The 13,530-nt window shown below is 43.4% G+C and overlaps 1 protein-coding gene across 1 annotated transcript in view; it reads right to left on the bottom strand.

Annotated features, from left to right (window-relative positions):
• The window catches only part of LOC122555741 (allantoinase, mitochondrial), a 31,842-nt gene that overhangs the window by 5,114 nt on the left and 13,198 nt on the right, over positions 1 to 13,530 (bottom strand). The window contains exons 3-8 of the mRNA XM_043701808.2: positions 11,429 to 11,543; positions 10,372 to 10,518; positions 8,806 to 8,851; positions 7,985 to 8,078; positions 5,056 to 5,242; positions 19 to 157 (exon numbers count right to left, since the gene is read on the bottom strand). Coding sequence (XP_043557743.2) covers positions 19 to 157; positions 5,056 to 5,242; positions 7,985 to 8,078; positions 8,806 to 8,851; positions 10,372 to 10,518; positions 11,429 to 11,543 — 728 coding nt within the window. The remainder of the gene's footprint in view (positions 1 to 18; positions 158 to 5,055; positions 5,243 to 7,984; positions 8,079 to 8,805; positions 8,852 to 10,371; positions 10,519 to 11,428; positions 11,544 to 13,530) is intronic.

The following is a 13,530-nucleotide window of genomic DNA, read 5'->3' as shown; positions in this document are numbered from 1 at the left end:
CCACCAGATCTGACTCACCAAATTGCAGAGAAGAAATTCCTCCCCATGCTTTGAGGAAGTCTCCAGACTGCAACAGTTTAAGGTCTGCAGTGCACGGAGAATGATCAGAGACCACCATGTCTATCTTTCCAGCTTTCAGTGCAGACCACAGCTGTTCCTGTGTGGGATAAAGTGTTTCAAGATATGCCACCATGGGTAAAGACACTATGAATACCAATAATCCTATTTGATGCTTTATTGTATCAACACCTCTCAAGGTAGGGTTATGAACAACTCCCAGGCAAGGTTCCCCAATTTGTTATGGTTTTAGACATGCCCCAAATTCTTACAGTTGGAGGTGGCATGGTGGCTCAGTGGTTAGCATCAGGGACCCAGGTTCGATTCCAGCATCGGGTGACTGTGCAAACTCCACACAGACATTCTCCCTGTGTCTGTGCAAGTTTACTCTGGGTGCTCCGGTTTCCTCCCACAGTCCAAAGATGTGCAGGTTAGGTGAATTGGCAGTGCTAAATTGCCCATAGTGTTCAGGGATGTGTAGGTTTGGTGCATTAGTCAGGAGTAAATGTAGGGTGGGGGAATGGGTCTGGGAGGGTAACTCTTCAGAGGGTCGATGTGGACATGTTGGACCGAAGGGCCTGTTTCCACACTGTCAGGAATCATAGAATCCCTAGTTAGGTGGTATGAACAGTCTCTCACCCCTGTATTCACCTCCCTTGTTACTAACCAACACCCCCCACCCCGCCCTCACCAACCAAACCATTATCACCCACCAGTTGGGAGCAACGAGCTTAAATAAACAGGATTCCTTCCCTCATGAGTATCTTTCTCTTAGATCAAAAGAAGCTTTTTTGTAAAGGAGCCAATTCAAGCAGGCTTTCTTGACTTAGTGATAAAATTAATTCATTTACTAAATGCAATAAGAAATAATAAGATTAGAAATGAGTCTACAAAAGATAAAGCTAAAAGATATCGAGTTCAGTCTTCGGGTTGCTCATGAAGAGTACCTCAGATCATTAACAGGTAAGCACTTGATTGGGACTCTTGACTTGGCAGGTTAGTTGAACTTCTTTTGTCAGGTTTTCTTTTAACCGTGACTAGCAGCATTAGAGTCATTCTTTTATCCTGTTGAGATGGCTAGCTTTCTGATGAAGAGCTTATGATCAATACATCGATTCTCCTTGGATACTGCCTGACCGCCTGTGCTTTTCCAGCACCACACCCTTTGACTCTGATCTCCAGCATCTGCAGTGCTCACTTTCTCCGAGTTTTCTGACTAGCTGATTTCGAGCACTCAGAGTGAGAGAAACATTTACTTGCAATGCAGGGGTAACTAATGGGTGGTCCTTTGACTATGACATTCATAGCATGTAATAATTGAACCCAGGCTAGTACATAAGATTACCTCAGCCCTCCGGTGCACACAATCTCCTCTCCTCACTAACACACCATCTTCCACGAGAGTACATAGACCAAGGTTGAAGTAGTTTTTAAATTCTGTGTATTCTTGAAAGGGGCTTGCATAAAACTGAGGGGAGGTGATGGTGTGAGACCAGGCACTGGACCAGTAATCTAGATCCCAGGCTAATGTTCTGGGGACATGAATTTAACTCCCACCATGACAGTCAAATGTGAATTAATCAAAATTTGGAATTATAAACCAGTCTAACGGTAATCACGTTGATTGTCATAAAAATCTATCTGGTTCTCTAGTGTCCTTTTGGGAAGGATATCTGCATCCTTGCCCAGTCTGACCTACATGTGACTGTAGACACACAGTGATGTAGTTGATTCTTAAATGCCCCCTGAAATACTTGGTGAGCCACTTGAGGAGAATTTGGGATGGACATTGAATGCTGGCCTTGCCAGTGGCACACCTCACATGAGGGAAGAAGAAATCCCTTTGCTGAGAGTGCTGTCTTTTCTCCTTTCTGCTCACAGTCTGAGATGCACATAGGGAAATTCCTCTCAGTTTATTGTGCATTTCTCCTTTTAAGTCCATTCATTTGAAGTTTCTATGACACCTCATTTGGTGTGAAATTCCAGGATTACTCTCTCTCTCCAGACACTACTAAATTTACATCCACGGTCATCTTTCAACTGTATGTCCTTTATTAGGAAGTATTTAAGAAAGTACGTGTTCCTCTCTTGTCATAACAGTAGTTTGCACAATAGATTTATTTTTGGAGTATAGTACAATTGTTATGGCAGCAAATAAAGTAGAAACGATGTGAGTTTGGCATTTTGGACAATGCTCTGGCCTATTTCCATTCTATAGGCCCTTTTGTCAGTTCCACTGTTCTGACTTGACCTCATCTTGCCTCCCTGGATATATTTGAGCTGCACAATTTTCCTAATTTATTTAGTATGGCTACTCACCTCCTCAGTAAAATGGCAAAGTAATTAAGAAAATCAAAATCAAGTATCGTTGACTCTGACTCCCAACGTTTGAGAGACTTACGGAAGATAGAGTACTGAGCAGAAACTGTTTACATATAACTGCAAATAGTGTAAGAATTGAAAATAAGAGATTCCCATCTACAATTTCACACATGAGGAATGATTACCCTTTACACGTGGGCTTCATGTTGGTTTGCTTCCCTTCCCTACCATACTCTCCACATTCCCCGGGATAGATTTTGTTTACACCTTCGTCCCTGTTTTATTTGGTGTGGCTCCTTCATCCCTGGGTTAATGAGCTCTTACTTCAGCCATCTTGTACCTTTCAGCAGGGGTGACAATGTACTGCAGGGCTTGGGAGCAGGAAGGGACCTGTTCCCATTCAGTGCAGCCAAGTTGGAGTCGGGGGTGGGAATTTGGCAATCAGCCACATTACCATCCAACCACTAATCCTCCCACTCCCACAACACACTATTGTTGGTGAGTGAGGAAAGTCATGGAGGGTGACCTCATCTCAGTTTGCTGTAAAAACAGTGAAGAGAGCATTTTACATTGAGTGGCAATGCTGCCTGAGGTCAAATAGCTTGCTTACAGAGTTATTGAGTTATAGATTAATAGAAATACACAGCGCAGAAACAGACCCTTCTGTCCAACATGTCCATACTGACTAAATATCTTAAATTAATCTAGTCCCAATTTCTAGCAGTTGGCCCATATCCCTCTAAACCCTTCCTATTCACGTACCCACCCAGATGCCTTTTAAATGTTGTAATCATACTAGCCTCCGGCACCTCATCTGGCAGCTCATTCCATATATGCATCAGCTGAAAATGTGTTGCTGGAAAAGCGCAGCAGGTCAGGCAGCATCCAAGGAACAGGAGAATCGACGTTTCGGGCATAAGCCCTTCTTCAGGAATGAGGAAAGTGTGTCCAGCAAGCTAAGATAAAAGGTAGGGTGGAAGGACTTGGGGGAGGGGCGTTGGAATTGCGATAGGTGGAGGGAGGTCAAGGTGAGGGTGATAGGCCGGAGTGGGGTGGGGGCGGAGAGGTCAGGAAGAAGATTGCAGGTTAGGAAGGCAGTATATTCCCAATTCCTTCATCTCCACCGCATCTGCTCCCTGGAGGACCAATTCCAAAACCGTACAACCCAGATGGCCTCCTTCTTCAAGGACCGCAATTTCCCGCCAGATGTAGTCGACGATGCCCTCCACCGCATCTCTTCCACTTCCCGCTCCTCTGCCCTTGAGCCCCGTCCCTCCAACCGCCACCAGGACAGAACCCCACTGGTCCTCACCTACCACCCCACCAACCTCCATGTACAACGTATCATCTGCCGTCATTTCCGCCACCTCCAAACGGACCCCACCACCAGGGATATATTTCCCTCCCCTCATCTATCAGCGTTCCGAACTCGAACTCAGCACCACCTTCCTAACCTGCAATCTTCTTCCTGACCTCTCCGCCCCCACCCCACTCCGGCCTATCACCCTCACCTTGACCTCCCTCCACCTATCGCAATTCCAACGCCCCTCCCCCAAGTCCTCCTCCCTACCTTTTATCTTAGCCTGCTGGACACACTTTCCTCATTCCTGAAGGACTTATGCCCGAAATGTCGATTCTCCTGTTCCTTGGATGCTGTCTGACCTGCTGCGCTTTTCCAGCAACACATTTTCAGCTCTAATCTCCAGCATCTGCAGTCCTCACTTTCTCCCATATATGCACCACCCTTTGTGTGAAAATGTTGTTCCTTAGGTCCCTTTTAAATCTTTCTCCTCTCACCTTTAACCTATCCCGTCTACAGGGTAGGTGAACAGGGTAGGTGGCTTCTGCTGTTTGAAAATGGATTAGAATAAGACTGATTGCAACTGGATGTCAACACCATGAGGAGTTAGTTAGGGACGTAGGAGGAGAGTTCAGAGAGGTACCTGATGAAACCCAGTGACGGCTGCAATTAAGAGATTTGTTGGACGTTAGATTTAGGTGGAGCTCATGTATCAGATTAAAAGCTGCTTCTTGCTGAAGTGTTTAAAAACTGCTCCCATCTGCTGGTGGCACTCAAGTTTTGATTGAATTCAATTAAGAGTTGTGCTGAAAAGTCATAGAGCCATAGAGATGTACATCATGGAAACAGACCCTTCGGTCCAACTCGTCCATGCCGACCAGATATCCCACCCCAATCTAGTCCCACCTGCCAGCACCTGGCCCATCCAGCTGCCTTTTAAATGTTGGAATTGTACCAGCCTCCAGCACTTCCTCTGGCAGCTCACTCCATACACGTACCACCCTCTGCGTGAAAAAGTTGCCCCTTAGGTTTCTTTTATATCTTTCCCCTCTCGCCCTAAACCTATGCCCCTCTAGTTCTGGACTCCCCGACCCCAGGGAAAATACTTTGTCTGTTCATCCTATCCATGCCCCTTATGATTTTATAAACCTCTCATTTGCAGACACAGTGGATGCTGACACAATTCCCAATTCAGATATTTGTAACTTTGGAAAACATGCAGGTCAAGAAGGAAATCTTGGTATCAGGGTCCACTTTGGGCACAGGGAGTTTGACAATCAAATCCCTCCCCTGGACTTTGTGGTTTAAACTCCATGTCATCTTTGTTTTGAAACACTTTACATTTGGAATAATTGAATTAAATGAGGAATCCATACCTGATTGCTTCTTGTCCTAATTGGAGGACAACACTTGTAGTGTGTGGCACCGTTTAGTATGTCTTCAGCAGCCAGTGAGAGATAATGATGAGTGGTTTCAACAGTAAGCATAGCCCCTGCTCTACGGGCTTCATTTATGATGGGTAGGGCTTCCGCAGTGGAAAGATGGACAATATGACAGTGAACCCTGGAACAGAGAAAGCAAATGTGGCTTCCAACTGGAGCATTCTTTTACTGACAAGCCAAACAGATGCTGAAAGATATGCTTCAACTGTGACTTCTTGGAAACTTGAGAATGGATGCTGACCTTTCAACTGGCTCTGGGCAAGGGGGTTCATGAGAATGGGGCATTGGGATATCTCTTTCATAGGGAAATTGGGGTGGGGGGGGCAGCAGTAATTTAGGGAAGTGCTCAACCACAAATTTAAACACAGCCCAGGGATGATGAAGTCAGAGCCATCTCATATGCATCAACCTGGTGATTTGTCTGGGTCAAGTGAGGAGTTGACGAATTAGCATTTAGTTCCCATAGGCTGGTGCACACACATCCTGTATGCAGTGAATAACTCAGATTCTGATGCATTCTTGGGAGACTTTCACAGGGAGCATAGCACAGACCTATTTTGGATTAATACAGATCATAAAATGCAGCTGGAGCTTTTCTAGACTCATATTCACAACTGGAAACAAAATTACAAATTGCTGGAAAAACTCAGCAGGACAGGCTGCATCTAGAATCCCTACAATGTGGAAACAGGCCCTTCAGTGTAACAAGTCCATACCAACCCTCCCAGGGATAATGCACCCAGACCCATTCCCCTACCCAATGCATCCAGAACACTATGGGCAATTTAGCATAGCCAGTTCATCTACCCTGCACATCTTTGGATTGTATGAGGAAATCCACACAGACTCAAGGAGAATGTGCAGACTCCACACAGACAGTTGCCCAAAGCTGGAATTGAACCCAGGTCCCTGGTGCTGTGAGGCAGCAGTGCTAACCAATCAATGGAGTGAAAACAGAGGGTTGAAAGATCCTCCTTAAGAATGGGCCAAAAACGTTAACTCTGTTTTCTCTACCGAGATGCTGCCTGACTCACTGAGTTTTCCAAGCAACTTCTGTTTTTGTTTCTGATTTGCAGCGTTCTTTGGGTTGTTTTTGGTTAGGATATGTATTTGGTTCAATCAGTTGTGTTCCGAACAAAAAATGGGAAGAAGGAAACTTTAGTTTGTTTATTTCATTTGGTGGGTAGTATCCTATGTAGGATAGAGAGAGTGTGGTAATGTTACTGGGCAAATAATGCAGTGACCCAGGTTAATACTGTGAGAACTTGGTTCAAAGCTCACTGTGGCAACTAGTGGAATTTACATTCAATTAATTTTTTTTAAAAATCTGGAAATGGTGACTGTGAACATTGAGTTTTTACGAAAAATCAAAGGGTTCACTAATGCTCTTTAGAGGCATTACATTGTCCAGGCCATATATGAATAAATGAAGGTGAAAGCAAAACAGTAGTATCCCTGCTCAATATGAACATATATAGTTCAATACAATGTTAATTTGATAAGTACACAGCTACCCCCTCTTTATTTCACTCCAATTTCCTTTCCAGTTACATAAATACAGAACAATCTCGATTATTTGAAGATCAATTATCCGAAGTTTGGATTATCCAAACAAGATCTCAAGGTCCTGTGAAAACATTACATCAAAGAGGTGTTACTGACTTTTGTTTACAATGATTAAAAGTGAATTCAGATTACCTGTACTGAACAGTACGGTCACGGAAGAACAGTGGGAAAGTACGGACACCGACAGATATCGATACCTCCTCTAGTCCCCATTGATGAAGCTATTGACTGCGGCTTTTCACCTCAGTGAATTTTATTTAGACAAAGAGTGATTTGATTTGTGAAATATCAAGCAATATCCGGTATTTGTACACAATTCTGGTCTCCTTCCTATTGGAAAGATGTTATGAAACTTGAAAGGGTTCAGAAAAGATTTACAAGGATGTTGCCAGGGTTGGAGGACTTGAGCTTTGGGGAGAGACTAAACAGGCTGGGGCTGTTTTCCCTGGATCGTCAGAGGTTGAGGGGTGACCTTATAGAGGTTTACAAAATTATGAGGGGCATGGATAAGATAAATAGACAAAGTCTTTTCCCTGGGGTGGGGGAAGTCCAGAACTAGAGGGCATAGGTTTAGGGTGAGAGGGGAAAAATATAAAAGGGACCTAAAGGGCATCTTTTTCACGCAGAGGGTGGTACGTGTATGGAATGAGCTGCCAGAGGATGTGGTGGAGGCTGGTACAATTGCAACACTTAAAAGGAATTTGGATGGGTATATGAATAGGAAGGTTTTGGAGGGATATAGGCTGGGTGCTGGCAGGTGGGACTAGATTGGGTTGGGATATCTGGTCAGCATGGATGGGTTGGACCGAAGGGTCTGTTTCCATGCTGTACATCTCTATGACTCTATGAATTAAATAAAAACTCTGTAAATATGCTTTTTTCCGTAATTATGTTCAGTATGGCTTCCTTTGTTTACGATCAGATCAGTTATCTGAACAATCAGTTACCCGAACAAAATACACCCCACCCGTCTCGTTCAGATAATCGAGGTTGTTCTGTACTCACTTACCCCGCTCCAGTTGTTCTATTTAGTCATGTGCTTTGAAAAACTTTTGCAACCATCAGAAAAATTATTGATACAGGCAACATTTCTCTCCCAGTAGATTCCGGACATAGAGTCATCCCAGCACAGAAACAGACCTTTCGGATCAACCAGTCCATGCCAAATATAATCCCACACTAAACTAGTCCTACCTGCCTGCTCCTGGACCATATCCCTCTAAACCTTTCAGTATTTCAGAGGGTTATTTTTCAGTGCAGTGATCGGGCTTTCTTTGTAGTTAAATAAATTCCTTACCGATACTGGAGGCAAAGTTTAATGACTATTCGAATGGCTTCCACCTCCATCTCATCGGGTCGGCTCATCAGAAATGTTGTGTAATCGCGGGGGTCTGAGGAACAAAGGGATAGAGTCACGTGTGACATATAGAAAAAGAAATGGAGAACAATGAGACTAGTAAAGAGTGAATCAGAGACAGGGATAATCTAGTACACAGGATTGTAGTCTGCTCAGTTGACCACTGGCAGTTCACCACTTTCTCAAAGGTGGTTAGGACTGGGCAATAAATGTTATCCTAACACATGTTGATGTGCATTCGACATTGCTCACATTGGTGTGTGTTGTACATGGCTCTTGTATATATTATGCATGATCCATGTTGGTGCATTTCTACATAGCTCACATTGTGTATATTCAACCTGGCCCAGGTTGCTGTATACAATGCATGGTCCACATGGTGTGCACAGTTCATGTTAGTTTATGTTGATCGTTGGTCATGTTGATGATTACTGCAGCCCATGCTGCTGGAGGGATACATTTTGGCCAGGTCATCAGGAAGAATCCATTAGGCTAGAACACTTGAGAATACGGCCAGGGCCTCATCCACCTTCTGAATGGTGCATCTGGAAATGGGAATGGGCATCTAATAGTGCTGGTTGCCAGCTCTAAGCCCATTTATACATTATTATTCTTGCAAGTAATTACATTTGATATCTCTCTTAAAATAAAACAAGTTCTAAACAATCCAACAATTGGACAAAAACATTTTCAGGATATATGACTGGTAGCTTGATTTTTGCACACCTCTTTCTCATTGTGCTTTCATTTCTTGTACTTACTGTTTAATGGAGGGGTCACATGTTCCAACTCTCTCTCTGCATGAAACTGACAAAACAATGCATATTCAGTTAACTATTTCGTGCTTATGCAATGCCACTACTTGGATGACTTTCCAGTTTATTACCCCTAATGGTAGGTAGGGTCAGATAAAAATAGGCTAAATCCTGAAAATATCTTATACACTAGCCCATCAACCAATCCCCAGACCTGTAAAACGCTGATGGAGTCTGTTATAATATAGTGAGATTAACCAATGAGCCCCTTTTAAAGTAAGGTTTCAGTTGAGGAGGCGTATCTCATTGCATTGAATAAAGTGATAGTTATATGCTGTAATCAGAAAATAAAGAATGGGGCACATTTGGTTTTACTATCAATTGGGAAAGTCTGTGTTTGAACCACATCATCCTGGTTCACAGACTAATCTACCAGTGAGGTTTATACATTATAAGACTCCAAATGCAGAACTGAAAAGGATGACTAAGTAATTCTTGGTAATGTTTGAGAGAATGAGCATAGAAGTTCATACATAGATTATGGGTTTAAATTTCTGAAGTTGCAGCCTGCAAGCTTCTGGCTGGACCTAGCTGAGATCATTACCCAATATCGAGTGCTCAGAGAGGAGAAGCTGGGAGCTTTTCCTTCACTCAGTTTTACAGCAGGGTGGTTCAGAATACAGTGGCTGGCCAGGTTTTTCATTTGTGTCCCCAATGTCTGTGAATAAAGTGAATTAACAGAAATGACAAGCTGGTGGAGTCATAAACGGCAAATAGGATTCTATTCAACAAATCCTTAGTCAAACGTCGAGAGCTGAGAATGCAGCCTGACCTCTGGAAATAAAGACTTTTAGGGCCCTTGATTTCACACAAGGGTTAGAATTCCTGGCTCGTTGCTTCAGTGCTGCCTATCTAAGGGTTTCACAGTGACAAAGCTTAATACTGGATCTGTATGCCCATAGGTTGCCTTCATGTAGGACTGATGAAGGAGCAGTGCTGCGAAAGCCAGAACTTCCAGTTAAACCTGTTAGATTATAACCTGGTGTTGTGTGGTTTTTGACTTTTTAATATTACTTTTAACTTTGTCCACCCCAGTCCAACACCGGCTCTGCCATATCATATGTATTGTTAGAATAACTTACCAGTCAGCCCAGTCCATAGTTTTATCACAAGCAGAACACTTGACTGTTGACCTTTATTGTTTAGAGTCGCAGCTTGGCTGTGGTGTGTATATTTAATTTTTTTTTTAGATTACTTACAGTGTGGAAACAGGCCCTTCGGCCCAACAAGTCCACACCGCCCCGCCGAAGCGCAACCCAACCATACCCCTACATTTACCCCTTCACCTAACACTACGGGCAATTTAGCATGGCCAATTCACCTCACCTGCACATCTTTGGACTGTGGGAGGAAACCGGAGCACCCGGAGGAAACCCACGCAGACACGGGGAGAATGTGCAAACTCCACACAGTCAGTCGCCGAGGCGGGAAATGAACCCGGGTCTCTGGCGCTGTGAGGCAGCAGTGCTAACCACTGATAGAAGGAGAGAGATAGAGAATTTGTATATTTACCAGTAACACCCGGCCTGTGCCCTTCAGTTGAGCCAGTGCTGGCTGCAGATCTGCTTCAGTAACAGGAGGGAATTCGTCCACTCCACTGTGAATGAGGAAACACTTGAAGCCTGGGACCCCCGCCTTAATCATGGGGCGCAGTGCAGACTAGGAATAAAGGAGAGGGGTTAATGTATGTAATGTGTTATCCAGTTATCTGACTGGTGACAGGCCTTCAGTTTAAACTTTACTTTTGAGTCACAGAAAAACATAGAAAATAGGTGCAGAGGTAAGCCATTTGGCCCTTCGAGCCTGCACCACCATTCAGTACGATCATACAATTTCAGTATCCCATTCCCACTTTCTCTCCGTACCCCTTAATCCCTTTAGTTGTAAATGCCACATCCAGCTCCCTCTTGAATATATCTAACGAACTGGCCCCAACAGCTTTCTGAATTGCACAGGTTCACAACTCTCTGGGTGAAGAAATTCTTCCACATCTCAGTCCCAAATGGTTTACCTCTTACTTTTAGCCTGATGTCTGTTTTTGCAGGGTTTCTTTTTGCCCCAGACTCTGATTACTTAAAGGGCAGAAGAAGCTCAATTGGGCAATGGCATTGATGTTTCACCACGATAGTGAGCATTCCAATTTAAATCAGAATCAAGGCTCAGTCAAACATTGAACGAGAGACACTGGAAATTCCTGCAAGGTACATAGGCCTAGAGTCTTGTAATTGTGGCTTCTAAACCAGCCACCCCTCCTATCCAGTCCCCCTTAATCCCACTGCTTGCTGAGAATCTCCATCAACACAGGTGCAAATTGAGGAAGTGGGAGCAGAAATTCACTTTCCCACGTTCAAATAGCTGGAAGTTTGGGATATGGAGTTCTGTCCCCAAATTTCACACTTACAAGTTCATTTTCCCTCATCACTTCAGTGGCTCTTGACATGCTCAGTTAGTCAATGCTGCTATTTGGTGACAAATTAAAATGCATGAATTATGATATGAAGACAACCAAAACAATGCAGTCAGATTAATCTGTTCATAGTGAAGGTTTAATACTTTTTAAAAGGGTCACCTGGTTGCCTGGGACAATGCCTCCCCAAAACACAGTATCAACAAAACACTTGTCTCTAGCTGCATGCAGTTTTGTTTGGAAGTTTTCTAACGTAGTTGTTGGTGGGATGCTGTTCCTGCACATGAAAGTAAACAGAGATTCAGTTTGATTAACTTGAACACAAATCTATCATAATAACATGTTATTAGAGTTTGGACACAAATCTATGCACTGGCACAGTATGGGTGTTTTTTAAATTTATTCAGAGGACGTGTATCACTGTTAAAACCAGCATCTATTGGACTTGGGAAATTAATGTTGAGTTGCTTTCTTAAAGCTCTATATGGTGAAAGTTCATCCACAGTACTGTTCTGGAGGGAGTGGGACAGTGACCCTGGAGGAATAATGATGTATTTCCAAATCAAGAAGAGGAACTTGTGTTCCAATGGTCCTTGTCCTTTTGAATGTCAGAGATCATCACATACTTACTGTTGAAAGAAGTTTGGCAAGTTGCTGCAGTACATCTTGTGTATGATACTGTTGCCAACGTGCACCAGTATTGAAGGGAGTGAACATTAAAGGTGGTGATTAGCATGCAGTCAGGCAGGCTGTTTTATCCCGAATGGAGTTGAGATTCTTGTCTGTGGTTGGAACTTCTCTTTGTTATCCAGCCAAGTAAAAAGTTTTTCAGCGCATTCCTGACTTGTACCTTGTAGATGGTGGAATTCTTTGGTGAGTTAGACGAGCTACTTGACACTTAATTACCAGCATTTGATCTGCTCTTATAGCCACAATATTTTTGTGTTGGTCCCATTAAACGTTTGGTCAATGGTAACCCCTCACTGGAGATTTTAGTCTCAATCGGATATGGTTAGACTCCCTGTTGTTGTAAGTTGTGACATTATCAGGCATTAGTTTGATTAAAATATTAATTGTCACTTGTCAGTTAAGGTCTGAAGTTTATTCAGGTCTTTCCGCACTTGAACCCAAGGAATCTGAGGAAATGGAAATGGAAATGGATCAGAACATCGAGAAATCATCAGCAAACATGTCCACATTTGACTTCATGATGGGGGGGGAGGTCATTGATAAAGCAGCTGAAGATGGTTGAGCCTAACATGCTACCCTAAGGACCTCCTGGAGTGGAGATAAACCTCCAAATAACCACAGTCCATCTTTTTTTGTGTTAGAAATTACTCCATCCAGAGTTTTTCCCTGATGCCCATTGACTTCAATGTTGCTGGGACACCTTGATGCCACATTTGCTCAAAAGCTGCCTTGATGTCAAAGGCAGTCATCTCACCTCACATTTGGAATTCAGCTCTTTCTTTCCAAACTGGACAAAGGCTGCAATGACGTCTGGCCCTTGAGGAACCCAAACTGAGCATCAATGAACAGGTTTTTGCTGTATAAATATTACTTGATAACACTGTTGTCGACACCTTCAAGCACTTTTCTTCATTCAGGACACTGGATGTGGCAGGGCTGTATAGTTTGAAGTGATCTGTTGGCAATAGACTTCTTAGCAATGTCTATAGTATGCTGATTTTACAGCTTAACATGCAAGTAGTCCTGCAGGTCAGCGTTGCCCAGATTGGCTGGTTTAGCTCTTCAACTGTTCATTGAACCAAGGTTAATATTCTGGCCTAATGGTACAGTAATTATAAACTAAAGGTGTACTGACCTATGAGGTGACATTGTAATTGAATACAATTTGCAGCTGCTGATGGCCCACAACTCTTCATGGATGGCTAACAGTTGTTAGATCTGTTCTGTTCAGCACTGTGGTAGTGTCACACAATAGGATAAAGGGTATCCTCAAAGTAGGACAGAATTGTGTCTCCACAAGGATTTTGTGATGGTTACTCCTATGAATAATATCATGGATATATCATGCATTTGTGAAACGCAGATTGATGAGGACAAGTAGGGATTTTCCTAACATGCTACCCTAAGGACCTCCTAGAAAAAAAAAACTGACAGTCATAATCATGGAATCATACCATCCAATGTCTCAGACATCACCATCCACCAGGCATGTCCTATCCACCAGCAGGACAGACCCAACAGAGGCGTTAGCACCGTGGTGTATGATTGAAAGGGAATTACTCTGGGAGTGCTCA

The sequence above is a fragment of the Chiloscyllium plagiosum genome, unplaced genomic scaffold (genome assembly GCF_037043375.1).
Source record: "Chiloscyllium plagiosum isolate Xiang-an unplaced genomic scaffold, Cpla_swu_hap1 HiC_scaffold_13, whole genome shotgun sequence".
Lineage (NCBI taxonomy): Eukaryota > Metazoa > Chordata > Chondrichthyes > Orectolobiformes > Hemiscylliidae > Chiloscyllium > Chiloscyllium plagiosum.
This window is presented reverse-complemented; position numbering and strand designations above follow the sequence as displayed.